The following is a 14221-nucleotide window of genomic DNA, read 5'->3' as shown; positions in this document are numbered from 1 at the left end:
CACAGCAGTCTGGGTGTCTCTGCCACCCAGGGGACAAGATGCCAGCCCTGGCTATTTGGGGGACTAGTTCCAACGTGAGGGAGAGCTGGGCGGTGGGCCCAGATGTTTCCATGCTTCAGAAAATGCCATGGCTTGAAAGAAAATTGAGACACACAGACCCCGGGATTCCTGAAGAACTGGGGAGGGAAGAGAAGGGGCTAATTCCCAGGGATATGCAGCAATCTCCTTTGGGGAGGAGGCCTAGTAGGCAACAGAGGCTTTTTTTTTTTTTTTCTTTTTCTTTTTTTTTTTTTAGTAATCTCTAGGCCTGGACATGGGACTCTAACTTAACCCTGAGATCTGAGACCCCTGCTCAGCAGAGAGCCTGCTTCCCCCTCTGCCCCTCCCCCACCTTGCTTGCTTGTATGCTCCTGTGCTCTCTCCACTCTGATAAATAAAATCTTTTTTTTTTTTTTTTTTTAAGATTCTATTTATTTATTCATGAGAGACACAGAGAAAGAAAGAGGCAGAGACACAAGCAGAGGGAGGAACAGGCTTCATGCAGGAAGCCTGACATGGGACTTGATCCCGGGTCTCCAGGATCACGACCTGGACTGAAGGTGATGCTAAACTGCTGAGCCACCCGGGCTGCCCTGATAAATAAAATCTTAAAACAAACAAACCCTGAACCAGCCAGGCCCTCCAAGAGGGGTGCTCCTTGGTCAAAATTTTCTTGGGGCCTTGGAATTCAATTAATGACCTACTTGGCAACCAAACTAGAAAATCATTTTGAATGATGCTTTCCAGAGCATGCTAGTGTCAAGAGATACTAGATGAAGTTAGATACACACACACACACACACACACACAGGCACCAAAATGGCCTTCAGTAGGTAAATGGATAAACAAACTGTGGTCCATTCAGACAATGGAGTATTATTCAGCAGTTAAAAGAATTGAGCCAATGAGCCATAGGGCTAAGAAAAGACAAGGAAACCACAAACATATACTGTTATGTAAAAAAAAAAAAAACTGGTCTGAAAAAAATTATACACTGTAAGGAATCCAACTATCTGACATCCTGGAAAAGGCAAAAATGCAGAGACAGAAAAAGGCTTCTGGCTTCCAAAGGCTCAGGAAGGAGAGCGGAGGTAAAGCATAGGGGATTTTTAGGAAATTGAAACTCTTTTATATGATAGTATATGGTGAATGCGTAACATTAAGCTTTAGTCAAAGACAAAGAATCATAAAACACAAAGTGGAGAGCTTAATGTAAACCACAGGCTCCAATTCACAAAAACACATCAAGATTGGTTCATAGGGCCTGCCTTTTGCTCAGGGCATGATCCTGGAGTCATGGGATCGAGTTCCATATCAGGATCCCTACACAGAGCCTGTTTCTCCCTGCCTATGTCTCTGCCTCTCTCTCTCTTTCATGAACAAATAAATAAAATCTTTAAAAATGATTGGCTCATGGAGGTGCCTGGGTGGCTCATTCTTAAGCATCTGTCTTTGGCTCCGGTCATGATCCCTGGGTCCTGGGATCAAACCCCACATTTGGCTCCCTTCTCGGGAGGAAGTCTGCTCTTCCCTCTGCCAGTCTCTCCCCTCAACTCATGGTTTCTCTTCCTCTCAAATAAATAAATAGAATCTTAAAAAAAAAAAAAATGGTTCATCAATTACAACAGAAGTATCACACTTACATACACTGTTATAGCAAAAACTACTCAATTTTCTTTTCTTTTTTTTTTTTAAGATTTTATTTATTTATTCATGAGAGACACACAGAGAGACACAGAGAGAGGCAGAGACAGAGGCAGAGGGAGAAGCAGGCTCCATGCAGGGAGCCCGATGTGGGACTCGATCCCGGGTTTCCAGGATCACGCCCTGGGCCAAAGGCAGCACTAAACTGCCCAGCCACTCGGGCTGCCCCTCAATTTTCTATAAACTTAAAACTGCTCTTGGGGCACATGGGTGGTTCAATCGGTTAAGCATCTGACCCTTAGTCTCAGCTCAGGTCATGGTCTCAGGGTTGTGGGATCAATCCCTACATCAGGCTCCACGCTCAGCAGGGAGTCTGCATGGGACTCTCTCTCCCTTTCCCCCACGCATTCTTTCTCAATGATAAATAGAAAAACCTAGAAAAACAAAAACAAAACCTAAAATGCTTTAAAAAAGTCTATTACTTTTAAAAAATACGAACTGATTAAAAAAAAAGATCATAGATATATAGTCACAGGTGACTACATTAGCAGATCTTAAAACACCTCAACCCTGCAGGGCGCCTGGCTGGCTCAGTCAGTGGCATGGCACATGCGACTCTTAATCTCAGGATTATGAGTTCAAGCCCTATGCTGGGTGTAGAGATGATTTAAAAATAAAAACTTGGGATCCCTGGGTGGCGCTGCGGTTTAGCGCCTGCCTTTGGCCCAGGGCGCCATCCTGGAGATCCGGGATCGAATCCCACGTCGGGCTCCCGGTGCATGGAGCCTGCTTCTCCCTCTGCCTGTGTCTCTGCCTCTCTCTCTCTCTTTGTGTGACTATCATAAATAAATAAAAATTTAAAAAAAATAAAAAATAAAATAAATAAAATAAATAAATAAATAAATAAAAATAAAAACTTAAAAAAAAAAAAGCCTCAAACCCTAGTTATCAATAGAAGCTGCAGTGTGCCCTGCATTACTTATCAAGATCAGGTTTAGATTTTTTTAAGATTTTATTTATTTATTCATGAGACAGAGAGAGAGAGAGAGAGAGAGAGAGAGGCACGCAGAGACACAGGCAGAGGAAGAAGCAGGCTCCATACAGGGAGCCTGATGTACGACTAGATCCCAGGACTCCAGGATCATGCCCTGGGCTGAAGACAGGTACTAAACCACTGAGCCACCCAAGGATCCCCCTAGGTCAGGTTTTTTAATTTAATTTAATTTAATTTAATTTAATTTAATTTAATTTAATTTAATTTAATTTATTTATTTATGATAGACACACAGACAGAGAGGCAGAGACACAGGCAGAGGGAGAAGCAGGCTCCATGCCGGGCGCCCAACGTGGGACTCGATCCCGGGACTCCAGGATCGCGCCCTGGACCAAAGGCAGGCACCAAACTGCTGAGCCACCCAGGGATCCCCTAGGTCAGATTTTTTTTGTTGTTGTTTTCTTTTTTAAAGATTTTTATTTATTTATTCATGAGAGACATGCAGAGAGAGACACAGGCAGAGACACAGGCAGAGGGAGAAGCAGGCTCCATGCAAGGAGCCGGATGTGGGACCCGATCCCAGGTCTCCAGAATCACACCCTGGGCTACAGGTGGCGCTAAACCGCTGCGCCACTGGGGCTGCCACCTAGGTCAGGTTTAAAGTCTGAATCCCCACTAGCAGATCAACATCAACTGTAATATTGTACAATAAATTATCCATTGGGCTGGATGATGTGGAGTCACAGGATACTTGGGGTATTTTTTAGAGCTACTATAGCTTTATTATTATATTTTTTAAAATTTTATTTATTTATTAATGAGACACACACACAGAGAAAGAGAGAGGCAGAGACACAGGCAGAGGGAGAAGCAGGCTCCATGCAGGGAGTCTGATGTGGGACTGGATCCCAGGTCTCCAGGATCAGGCCCTGAGCTGAAGGCGGCGCTATACCGCTGAGCCACCCGGGCTGCCCAGCTACTATAGCTTTAAAAGCACTTTTTATCTAACCTTGAAAATCCATGTTGATTTTTCTTACAGGTTTTGCTGGGGGGTGAGGGGGACAGCATACAAACGAAATAATTTAAATGCACATCTAAGTTCAGTGTTATGATAGGATGAACATTTGACTTCTGACTTCGCAGCACTTGAGATCATTTATTCCCGTAAAACCATTTCATTCCCTAGCCAATTCTCCACAAATGGTTGTTTCTGAACAGTGGCAGCCAGCCAGCTGTGACAGGGATAAATTAGGAGCTTTCTTGGAGATGGGGACATCCGGAGTCTTGCCCAGGGCATGGGAAGAAGAGTGAAGTCTTAAGAGCATGGCCAATGGCTCGAACCCCAACTCCTGCACTACAGGGCTACAACCTGGCTGGTTTCCCAGGTCTGTTTCCTACCCTATAACATGGGGAAAAAACAAAACAGGATCTCATCTTGCAGGCTGAAAAATCCACATGAAGTGCCATGCAAGAGTTCCCAGCACACGACAAGTGCTCAGCAAACACGGACCATTTATCCATGCCTGTCCTCCGTCCCCGCTCCCAGCATCATGGGGGCCCCTGAAGAGCAAGTACTCACAGGCGCGTATGGGGGGCTATACTCCCGGTACTTGCGGTGCCCCTTCTCGCTGGGACTGAAATCTGAGTCATCGGAGAAGTCCGAGAAGTCATCGCTGGAAGAAGCATGGCGCTGCAGGGACAGGGGAAGTGGACTTAGTCACTGTGCTGCAGGCGGGCCTCTCTCTGGCAGAGTTGGCTCAGGGACAGACACTACTAGAATGTGCCAGAAGGGCTCTGAGCTCTCCTTGAAGCACCTCGCCTAGGGGCGTTTAGCGGCAATGGAGCATGAACAATGGAGCATGAACTACCGACTCTTTAAGAGAAAAAAATAACGCTCTTTATCCAATTTGGGGAAGGAATAAACAACACTATTAAGAGTGCCCTCCGGTCTATGAGACAAGCTTGGGCCCTGAGGCTCTGAGCTAGGCCTGGTGCCAGGCAGCCCAGTCCCAGCACACCTTCTCCGACCTACTTTGTGCTTGGATTTCCTCCTCTTCTTCGATCTCCTCTTCTCCTTCTCCCGCTCTTTCTTCCGCTTTCGCTTCAGTCTCCTGTGAGACTTCTCCTCGTCCGAGTCGCTATGGTGCTTTTCCCCCTTCTCCTTCCGGCTCCTCTCGGGCCCTCCAGAGGTGTCCTGGGTCTCCTCGGCCCCATCATCTTCCAGTTCACCTTCTTCCAACTCACCATCCTCCCTATAAACCAACCCCAAAGCCAAAGTGAACCTGCGGTGTGAGAGGAACCATCTGAGGGCTCTCGGCTGGCCAGGGCTGATAGGAACAGAGAGCCCAAGTGCTGTAAGTAAGGCCTTCCCTGGGAGGATGTGGGAGCCACTGCCTCATGTCTCACCCCTATCCTCCCCTCAAAGGGACTGTGTGGCCTGCTTTCATGTAAGCGGGATGGGGGCAGTGGGTTGGGGTCCCGCAACGCTGGATTTTAAAGGTCCTGCCACTGATATTGGGATGACTCTAGGCCAGGACTTTTCAAAGTGCTCCAGAGGACTAGAGTTCTAAGAAGAAAAGTGGTAAGGCTCTGTGGCCAAATGATGTGAGGAAGTTTCCATCCTGGGGCTTCACAGTGCTCAATGCTCTAACGGAAGTTCCTGTAAGTCTTACCATCAAAAAACCTGTACAACCCCGTGTTAGAGCATTTCCAAAGCTTACTTGGCCACAGAGGCTGCTTGTCTCGAGGAAACATGGACTAGCGTTCACCCCAGAATGCACCAGTGCACAGTGGCCAGAGGTCACAGGCGTGGCTGCAGCCCTACGGATGAGTCCTGTGAGCTGAGGGTGAGGGTTGTGGGCAGTGGAGCCGGGGCCATGGCTCTGAACCAGGGAGTGGTCCCCCAGACTCCTGGGCCCTATCCACGGTCAGGCCTGGACTGGGCTAGAGGATAGCACATATTTACCAAAGCCCCAAAAAGAAGAGCTAGTGATAAGCTCTGGTCTCCAGGTTTCAAGGCCTGACCTACACCCTCAACTGCATAGCTCTGGGCTGGGGAGTCGGGGAGCAACCGAGCAGCTAGGGAAGGGGTAAGGGAAGGGTCTCAGGTTCCAGAGCCCTCCTAAGGCCCTCTCCTAACAGCTGCGAGAGTGCCCACAGAATGGATCCTCCCCACCCCACTGCTCTGAGCTTGGGTATCCCTTCTGGTTATCACTTCCCTCACATCACCCCCATCCCCAGTACTTTAAAAAATAAAAGCACTCTCCAGACATGACCAATACTGCCAACAGGACATTCTAAATACCTATATATCTCCAGGGTGGGGTAGAAGTGAGGGGATAAACAGGATTAAGAAGGAAAGCAACTGGAAAAAGAATCCAGTTTTTACCACCCACAGACACAGTTCTCACAAGTACAGGAATTGGTTTAAAAAAAATAAAGTGTTCAAATCTTGAAAAAGCTCCGAGAGTTCCTCATGCATGACCATGGAAGAGTATGTGAGACAATGTAAAAAGTTCCTTCCTTCTCTATTAACTAGGACCCTAAATGAGACCGAAGAAAACAGAAACAGTGGTGTAATGAACCCAGGACCAAAAAGGCTAACCACAAAGGGAATTAATTCAGGCAGAAAAGATCTCGCTGCTCAGGCGGGACCGGGGTCAGTGTGAGAACAAGCTCACTAGGAGAGCGGGCCCCAGAGCCTCCACAGGTTCTACCAGACAAACACACTGGTGATTCTCCCAGAGTCCGTCATGCCCTGTCGCTCATGCCACCCCCTTTTGTCCACCCCCGGGGTGGTGCTGCTCCCCAGATGTCAAGGATGCTGGCAAGAGGAGCCTCTTTTAACCCTAATTCCAATTCAATGGGGTCAGGTTAGCTTAAAACCCTAGTGGCCCCAAGCCCACAGATACCCCAGCAGAGGTCAAGAGCAGCTCTCACATACACAAGGCAGGACACAATATTTGTTCTGATGTTTCAAAGGCATCATCAGGGAGATGACCGATGGGTGCCTCAATTGGTGCCTTGTGTGGCTTCCTTGCAAACTGCCAGGTTGGGGTGGGGGAGGTGGTCAGCCCCACAGGAAGATACAGAGTAAAGCTGGGAGGAGCCTGCATTCCTGACAAGTGAGGCACCTTCCGCACCAGCTTGGGTGTGGCACCAGCTTGGGTGTGGCACCAGCTTGGGTGTGGCCACAGGACAGGGTGTGGGACGACAGGGTGTGGGACGGAGCTGCCTGGGCTGGAGTGGCCTTGCCCACAGTAAAAGTACCACCCAACTGGGGAAACTGGTTTTGGCAAGCTCACCAACCAGAGGGAGTGGCTGTTACAGGGCAGCATGGCTGAAGTTGAGGACTGCGGTGGCAGGCGGTCAGGGGGTGGGGGTGGCGTTGGGGGTGTGTGGGGCCACTGGGGGGGGTGGTTACTGGAGAGCAAACCTGATGTGCATCCCTGCTGGGAACACCTGCAGGCAGGCCAGGTCACCACACCTCAAGAGAAACACAGGGAGAGGCAGCCAGACCATATAGACAGACATTATGGAGCTGAGGAAGGCCCTAAGACAGAGGCTAGCCTTCCATGAAGAAAAGCTAAAAAGAGCGGCACTCTTGACAATAGTCTGGAAAGGAAAAAGCTCAGAGGGACATGATGAAAATTACTCAGAAGCCCAGGGCAGGCAGACAATAACTGCCTGGGCTCCCAGAAGCCCTGATTAAAGAAAGTAAGGCTCCCATAGGGAGAGACCCTCCTGAAATCAGGAAAAGCCTGTCAGAGGAGAAGGGACATCCAAGACCTCTTCAACCCTCTTGTTTCAGACAGGAGGTCTTCTAAGGGAGAGGAGGTAAAAGGACTCATCAAGAGCCAACAGTCCAGACATTCTCTCACCTCTGCTCACTCCAGGGCAAGGACACTAGGATAGGGCAGAAAAAGGTCTTGCCCAAGGTCAGCAGAGGCCACCATCACTGTCCTGCTGCCCCATGCCATCCTGTCTGAAAGAGCCAGCCATTCTACATCTAATACCTGGGGGCAACTCCAAAGCCTTAACCGTCAGCAAGAATGATTCCAGAAGAAAGCATTTTCATTCCAAAGGATTTCCCAAAGCAGGGGTGGAGAGCATTCAAATCCACCCTACAGAGATGTTCAGCCAAAGAGGAATTCTCTGCATTATCTTATTAACACCTTCAGGATATCTGGGCTCAGCAAGAATCAACCATGCAAAAAAAAAAAAAAAAAAGAATCTACCATGCAGGGATGCCTGGGTGGCTCATTGGTTGAATGTCTGCCTTATGGCTCAGGTCGTGATCCTGGGATCAAGTCCTGCATCAGGCTCCCCCCGCAGGGAGCCTCTTTCTCTTGCCCCTATCCTATGCCTATGACTCTATGAATAAATAAAATCTTTAAAAAAAAGAAAATAAAAAAGAATCTATCAAGCAACTTTTTTACAGAACAGGTCATGAATACTTAGGAACTTTGTTTCCTGAGGGATCTGGAAGAAACTGACAAACAGAAACAAATAGCTGGTGACTGATGAAGGGGAACAGGAGACCAGAGAGGACACAGATGGTGACACCCTAGTGACCACTGTGCATTCTCAGTGTTACCTGGCTGTGCAGTACTCTCAAACTTCTCAGAGCCCTAGGCTAACCTCTGGTCACCTGGGGGCGGGGGGGGGGGGGGGGGGGGAGGAGTGCCCCTCTGCCCACACAGGAAGTTCCCAGCTAAGTGTCCTGCACAAATACAGGGTCTATTTTCCTTGGGGGGCGGGGGAAACAACAAGAAAACCAAGCCACCTGGGACAGGGGCAGAAATCCTGGGGACCACTGACACGCCAGCACAAAAGCAGTCTCGCAATCGGCAGTTGGGCTTCAGTGGTGTCACTTCACAGACTGCCAGCAAAACCCATGTCAGAGTGGGATTAAATACCGAGGAAGCGCGCCTAATAGACTGTGACATAATCCCTCAAGAAAAGTGGGGGAAGCCCCATAGTGCTAATCATTTCAATCCAGACCTGCCAAGCCCTCTTGAGACCAGCACGCAAGAGAAACCCTGCAGCGTCAGCCAGAGCAGGCAAGATCTTACTCCCAGAGCCTGGACTGGCAACATCCCAGGATGGCTGCACTGGGGTCAGCCTGCCAGAGCCATTAGGGACGGGAAACCAACCAAGCTGGGGGACGGCCTTGGAACTGGCCCCTGGGAGGGAATGGGCAGAGGCCAATGACTTGCAGAGGGTCAAATCTGTCTTGTGCCTCCTAGACTCAGCTTCCAGGGCACTGAAATTTCCATTCACAGAACTGGCGACACCCAACTCCTCCTCTCAGGTCAAAGAATAGATCTGGATGCCCCTTCTATGGGCTGCCTATTTGGCCACTCTGCAGGGCACAGGAGAATGCTGAATTCATCACACACCAGGGGCTTGGCAGACACAGCACTCGGCAAAGAAATCTCATGATTCCAAAGTAGGCTAGCCCCACCCACCAGCCTACAGATTTGGGTGTGTGGCTTCTTCCTGCAGGCCACGTTAACAGCCAGCTCTGCTGCTTCCTAACTGTGCTCTTGGGTTACCTTAGCCTTGGTTTTCTCATCTGTGAAATGGGATCACTGTAGCACCCATGAGGGTTGTTATGGTTAAATGAGATAATAAGGATAAAGCCTTTGACAGGAGGAAAGCATCAAGAACCAGATAAAAAGCAGCTACTGGTTTTAAGAACCAATTACCAGGGATCCCTGGGTGGCGCAGCGGTTTGGCGCCTGCCTTTGGCCCAGGGCGCGATCCTGGAGACCCAGGATTGAATCCCGCATCAGGCTCCCGGTGCATGGAGCCTGCTTCTCCCTCTGCCTCTGTCTTTGCCTCTCTCTCTCTGTGACTATCATAAATAATTAAACAAAAAAAAAAAAAAAAAAAGAACCAATTACCACCAGCATGCCCCTGCATGGATAAGCCTAAACTGGCCCAGATGCTTAATGGAATGCATTTTCTCTATGGAGAAGCTATGGCCAACTCCCCTTGGGGGCCACAGCTAACTGCTGGTCAACTTAGTTCCTAGCTTCACTTAGCCCTAACTGTGCATGCACCGACCTCTCCCCACAAATCCTGCTGCTGAAACTGACAAACCAACATCTCCCCTTCCTCAGCTCTAACTTAGGTGGTAAAAGAAAGTAATCGAGTCACTGACCAGGAAGGAAAAGCACAGGGAGTGCTGTACCCCAGGAAGAATGGACAAAGGCCACTTAAAAAAATGAAGCTTTCCAACATGGAAATTCTCCAGACAAGAGATCTGGATGGAAGCTGAAAGGGACCCTGGGTTTGTGGATCAATCTGGTTTACAAAAAAAGGGGGGGGGAGGCGCAAAATAAAAAAGGGAGAGAGAGAAGAGAGAGAAAAAAAAGAGGGAAACTCATGGGAGCAGTGGCTGTTACCTGAAGATCATGAGAGCCCTTGACAAGAGGCGGCTAGGTTAATGTGAAGGTCAGGGTTATGATCATTAACTGCCCAAGCGCTCAACAAATTGCCTGGGTAGGCTCTGAATGACCCATTAACTAGGGACAAAATTACAAATATTACAAAGAGGCTCTGCCTCTTCAAATGTTTAAAGACAGGCCTAAACACAGAAGTCCCCAAATCCGACCCAGTGGGGCAGTTGTCTACTAAGACGAAAGGCACAGAGCCTTTCCCTCCACTGAGGTGGAGCAGCCCCAGGGGGTGGGGAGGAACCTCACTGAGGGATTTTCAGAGGCAGGAAATTCTTGAAATAAGCCTCTGGGTCTTGCACATGTTTTTCAATGTCCTTACTACCTAGGTTCATCGACCAGAAATCAAGAGCAAATGAGCTCTGTGTCTCCTTTCCCTCAACATTCTCAGGTAGGGGCACAAGACAGTGACATCACACCATTTCCATGGTAACATGACCATGTCACAGACACATCCCCATCTGAGCAGCTAAGCATAAACCAACCAGGGAAGAAGGGAAGCCCAGAGACCACCAGTACCCTGAACCCCTCACTTCAACGTAAGCATAAGAGCCTGCCCGGTGCTGGGACCCGGACATGGACACACCTACTGCCAGAAGACAGTATGAGCCGTAACGGAGAAATCTGAACCTGGACTGGGTATTTCAGATATGAAGTAACTAACTACTGTTAGTTTTGTTAAGACAGAATCATAACTTTGTGGTTCTATTTTTTAAAAATACTTTTAAGCTAGAAACATGTACTGAAGAGTTTGCAGGGGAGATAAAGTGAAATCTAGGATCTGCTTTTAAAATATGCAAGGCTGGGATCCCTGGGTGGGGCAGTGGTTTGGCGACTGCCTTTAGCCCAGGGCGCGATCCTGGAGACCCAGGATCGAATTCCACGTCAGGCTCCCGGTGCATGGGGCCTGCTTCTCCCTCTGCCTATGTCTCTGCCTCTCTCTCTCTCTCTCTCTGTGACTATCATAAATAAAAATTAAAAAAAAAAAAAGATTTAAAATATGCAAGGCAAAAAATAAATAAAATATAAAATAAAATAAAATAAAATAAAATAAAATAAAATAAAATAAAATAAAATAAAATAAGCAAGGCAGATGGGGGATGTAGGGAGATGACCCAAAATTGGCAAAATGGACATAACTGTTCCAACTGGGTAGATGATGGCTTCTCTCCTCTGCTGAAAATGCTAGAAAATTTCCATTAAATTTGACAGTAAGTAAGAAAGAAAGAAAAAAACAGAAGAAAGAAAGGCAGGCAGGCAGGCCAGCCTGAGTGGGGACAACCTCAGCAAAGTAGACAGCTAGAGTCTGGGGTCGGGAGTGGGATAGGGCAAGGTTCAATCACCTCATCAAGTCCTTACCTCTCCGCCCTGATTTCTTCAATGACAAAACCTGCCTGGAAACCTCAGGGTCATATATACAAAAGCAGAAGACAGTATTCATGATAAACATTCTGGGGACACCTGGGTGGCTCAGTGGTTGGGTGTCTGCCTTCAGCCTAGGGCGTGATCCTGGAGTCCCGGGATAGAGTGCCACATCGGGCTCCCTGCATGGAACCTGCTTCTCTCTCTGCCTATGTCTCTGCCTATCTCTGTGTCTCTCATGAATAAATAAATAAAATCTTAAAAAAAAAAAAAAAGATAAGTATTCTGTATTAGCAACCTCCGTGCCAGGTACCATACTACTAATGAGTTCACTTCTGCTTGTCTCACACTGAAGCACAGTAACAAATCTACATTGGTCCTGGATCCTTGGCCGCCTGTCTTATGGACAGGCTGAGAAAAGAGAAGAAATCTGCCTATAGGGGTACCTGGGTGGCTCAGTAGTTGAGCATCTACTTTTGGCTCAGGTTATGATCCCAGGGTCCTGCGATTAAGTCCAACCAGGCTCCTTGAGCATGCTTCTCCCTCTGCCTATGTCTCTGCCTCTCTCATAGGAAAGGAAAAGAAAAAGGAAAAGGAAAGGAAAAAGGAAGGAAAGGAAAGGAAAGGAAAGGAAAGGAAAGGAAAGGAAAGGAAAGGAAAGGAAAGGAAAGGAAAGGAGAAAGCAAAGAGAAAAGGAAAGGAAAGGAGAAAGGAAAGAGGAAAAGAAAGGAATGGAAAGGAAAACTGCCTTATAGGGTCACAGCAGGAAGAAGCAAAAGTGAAACAAGTCCTGGACACTCTTGACTCCAGGCCCAACTCTTAACCTCTACCCTTGAGATATTTAGAAATTACCTGGAAGAGAATAATTAACTCAACAGGCCAAAAAACAAAATGCCTGCCCTGAAATTTGTAACTGGGCTGGCAAAAATAAAATAGAGGCACAGAAAGCAAACTAAATGCAATATCTCAAGAAAGGCTAAAGTGAGGTATTAACACATTGGGTGAGGTCCTTAACACTCTTGTGCCCTGGGTTTCAACTGTGAAGTGAAGACAGCAACAGAACCTCTGGGAGGGATGGAATTCACAGGGGAAGGATTTCCTGAGACCATGTAAATCAAGAGCTTAGCACTACGCTGGCCCAGAATAGCCCTTAGGAGGAGAAATGAACTTCATGCAAAGACACAAGGCCAATACAGTTCTTCTAACACTGAATAAAGGGAACTGAGACGTTCAAAACTCTGACCAAACATCTTTGGATAGTTCAAGGAATAAGAGAGGCACACAAAGGTCCAAGGAATCCTAGCGAAAACCCAAGTAAAGAGTCTTCTCCCCAGACAGAAAACAATGGGAATCCCAAGGAAGGAAATTCCAAAGCTGTCCAATACCAGAAAGAACACTCTATCCCAAAGTATGTGGCATCCACACTGGGGTTTGTCCAAGCACACAAACCTCTTAGGCAGGGCAATTCTACAGAGCTTCAAACAGATTGAGAAGAAACCTGGCCTGCTAGAGGAGTCTCATGGAGTCAAGGGTCATTTCATTTGCATGAGTGGCTCTTCTTCCACTCCCGCTCACTTTGAACACAGCCCCTGTTCTGGATAAAGGCATCTATCTCTCTGATCCAAGTTCCTCCTGTCAGATGAACCTCTGAAACTGGTTTCTCAGCAACAGAGAGTTTCTTTTAACCACCTTCTCATGCCAACCATGCTTCAGACTGCTTACAGCTGGAGAGATACTGATTCTCATCCAGGGAGGGCTGATTTCTATTATTCCAGAAAGAAAAATCAAATCCCTGAACTTGTGAACCAAGAACCTTCCTTGTAACTTTTCCTGAACACATCAGTTTGGTTCCGCTCAATGTACATTCGACTAAAAGTATTGATATTTTCAACTTGAAAGAAACTGGGCCTTGGATTACTAAGATTGCTTGTTCATATATCGCTAAAGAATTTTAGGAGAGGGATGCCTGGGTGGCTCAGTGGTTGAACGTCTACCTTCAGATCAGGGCATGATCCTGGAGTCACAGGACTGGGTCCCACATTGGGCTCCCTGCATGGAGCCTGCTTCTCTCTCTGCCTAGGTCTCCGCCTCTCTGTGTGTCTCCCATGAATAAATAAAATCTTTATTTTTTAAAAGATTTTTATTTATTTATTCATGAAAGACAGAGAGAAAGGCAGAGACGTAGGCAGAGGGAGAAGCAGGCTCCAGGCAGGGAGCCTGATATGGGACTTGATCCTGAGACCGTGGATCACGCTGAGCCAGAGGCAGGTGCTCAACCGCTGAGCCACCCAGGCGTCCCAATAAATAAAATATTAAAAAAAAAAAAAAAAAGAAAAAGAAAAGGAAAGAAAAAGAATTTTAGGAGAACCGTAATTTTCTGTATGCAACTCTTCGTTAACTTCTAGTCAATTGTGGGCTCCTGGAGGGCACATTAGAAGATGGGAGTGACCGGACTTTCCGAGGGCCCAGCAAAGGGCCAGGCTCAGACTGTCTGGGTGCTCGGGATATATTCCACACAAACCCAGCATCAACATCAGCTCTGCACACCTTCTTTGTCAGTGGCATCAATATAGACACCGGACCATTTCCCAGGCAGTACCCTGGATTACTTAAAACTCCAAGAAGGTGATTGAGGGGTTTGTCTTTAACCGAAAACTCATTCACCGAATGCTTATCGAGGCCCTCCTGAGAGGCCAGAGAAGGACAAAAGCCTGAATGT

The 14221-nt window shown here is 47.6% G+C and overlaps 1 protein-coding gene across 8 annotated transcripts in view; it reads right to left on the bottom strand.

The window, feature by feature from the left end:
• ZC3H4 (zinc finger CCCH-type containing 4) overlaps positions 1-14221 on the bottom strand; it is a 46647-nt gene that overhangs the window by 23179 nt on the left and 9247 nt on the right. For 7 of the 8 annotated variants that reach the window (XM_072773817.1, XM_072773825.1, XM_072773839.1 and 4 more), the window contains 2 exons: positions 4710-4929; positions 4257-4367 (listed from right to left, as the gene is read on the bottom strand). In XM_072773817.1, the coding sequence (XP_072629918.1) occupies positions 4257-4367; positions 4710-4929 (331 nt within the window). Of the gene's footprint in view, positions 1-4256; positions 4368-4709; positions 4930-10089; positions 10497-14221 lie in introns of those variants that run through there. The other variant, XM_072773857.1, reaches the window with a different exon arrangement.

Source organism: Canis lupus, chromosome 1 (genome assembly GCF_048164855.1).
Source record: "Canis lupus baileyi chromosome 1, mCanLup2.hap1, whole genome shotgun sequence".
Classification (NCBI taxonomy): Eukaryota; Metazoa; Chordata; class Mammalia; order Carnivora; family Canidae; genus Canis; species Canis lupus.
The sequence above is the reverse complement of the archived record's forward strand: the minus strand, read 5'-3'. Positions and strand labels throughout refer to the sequence as shown.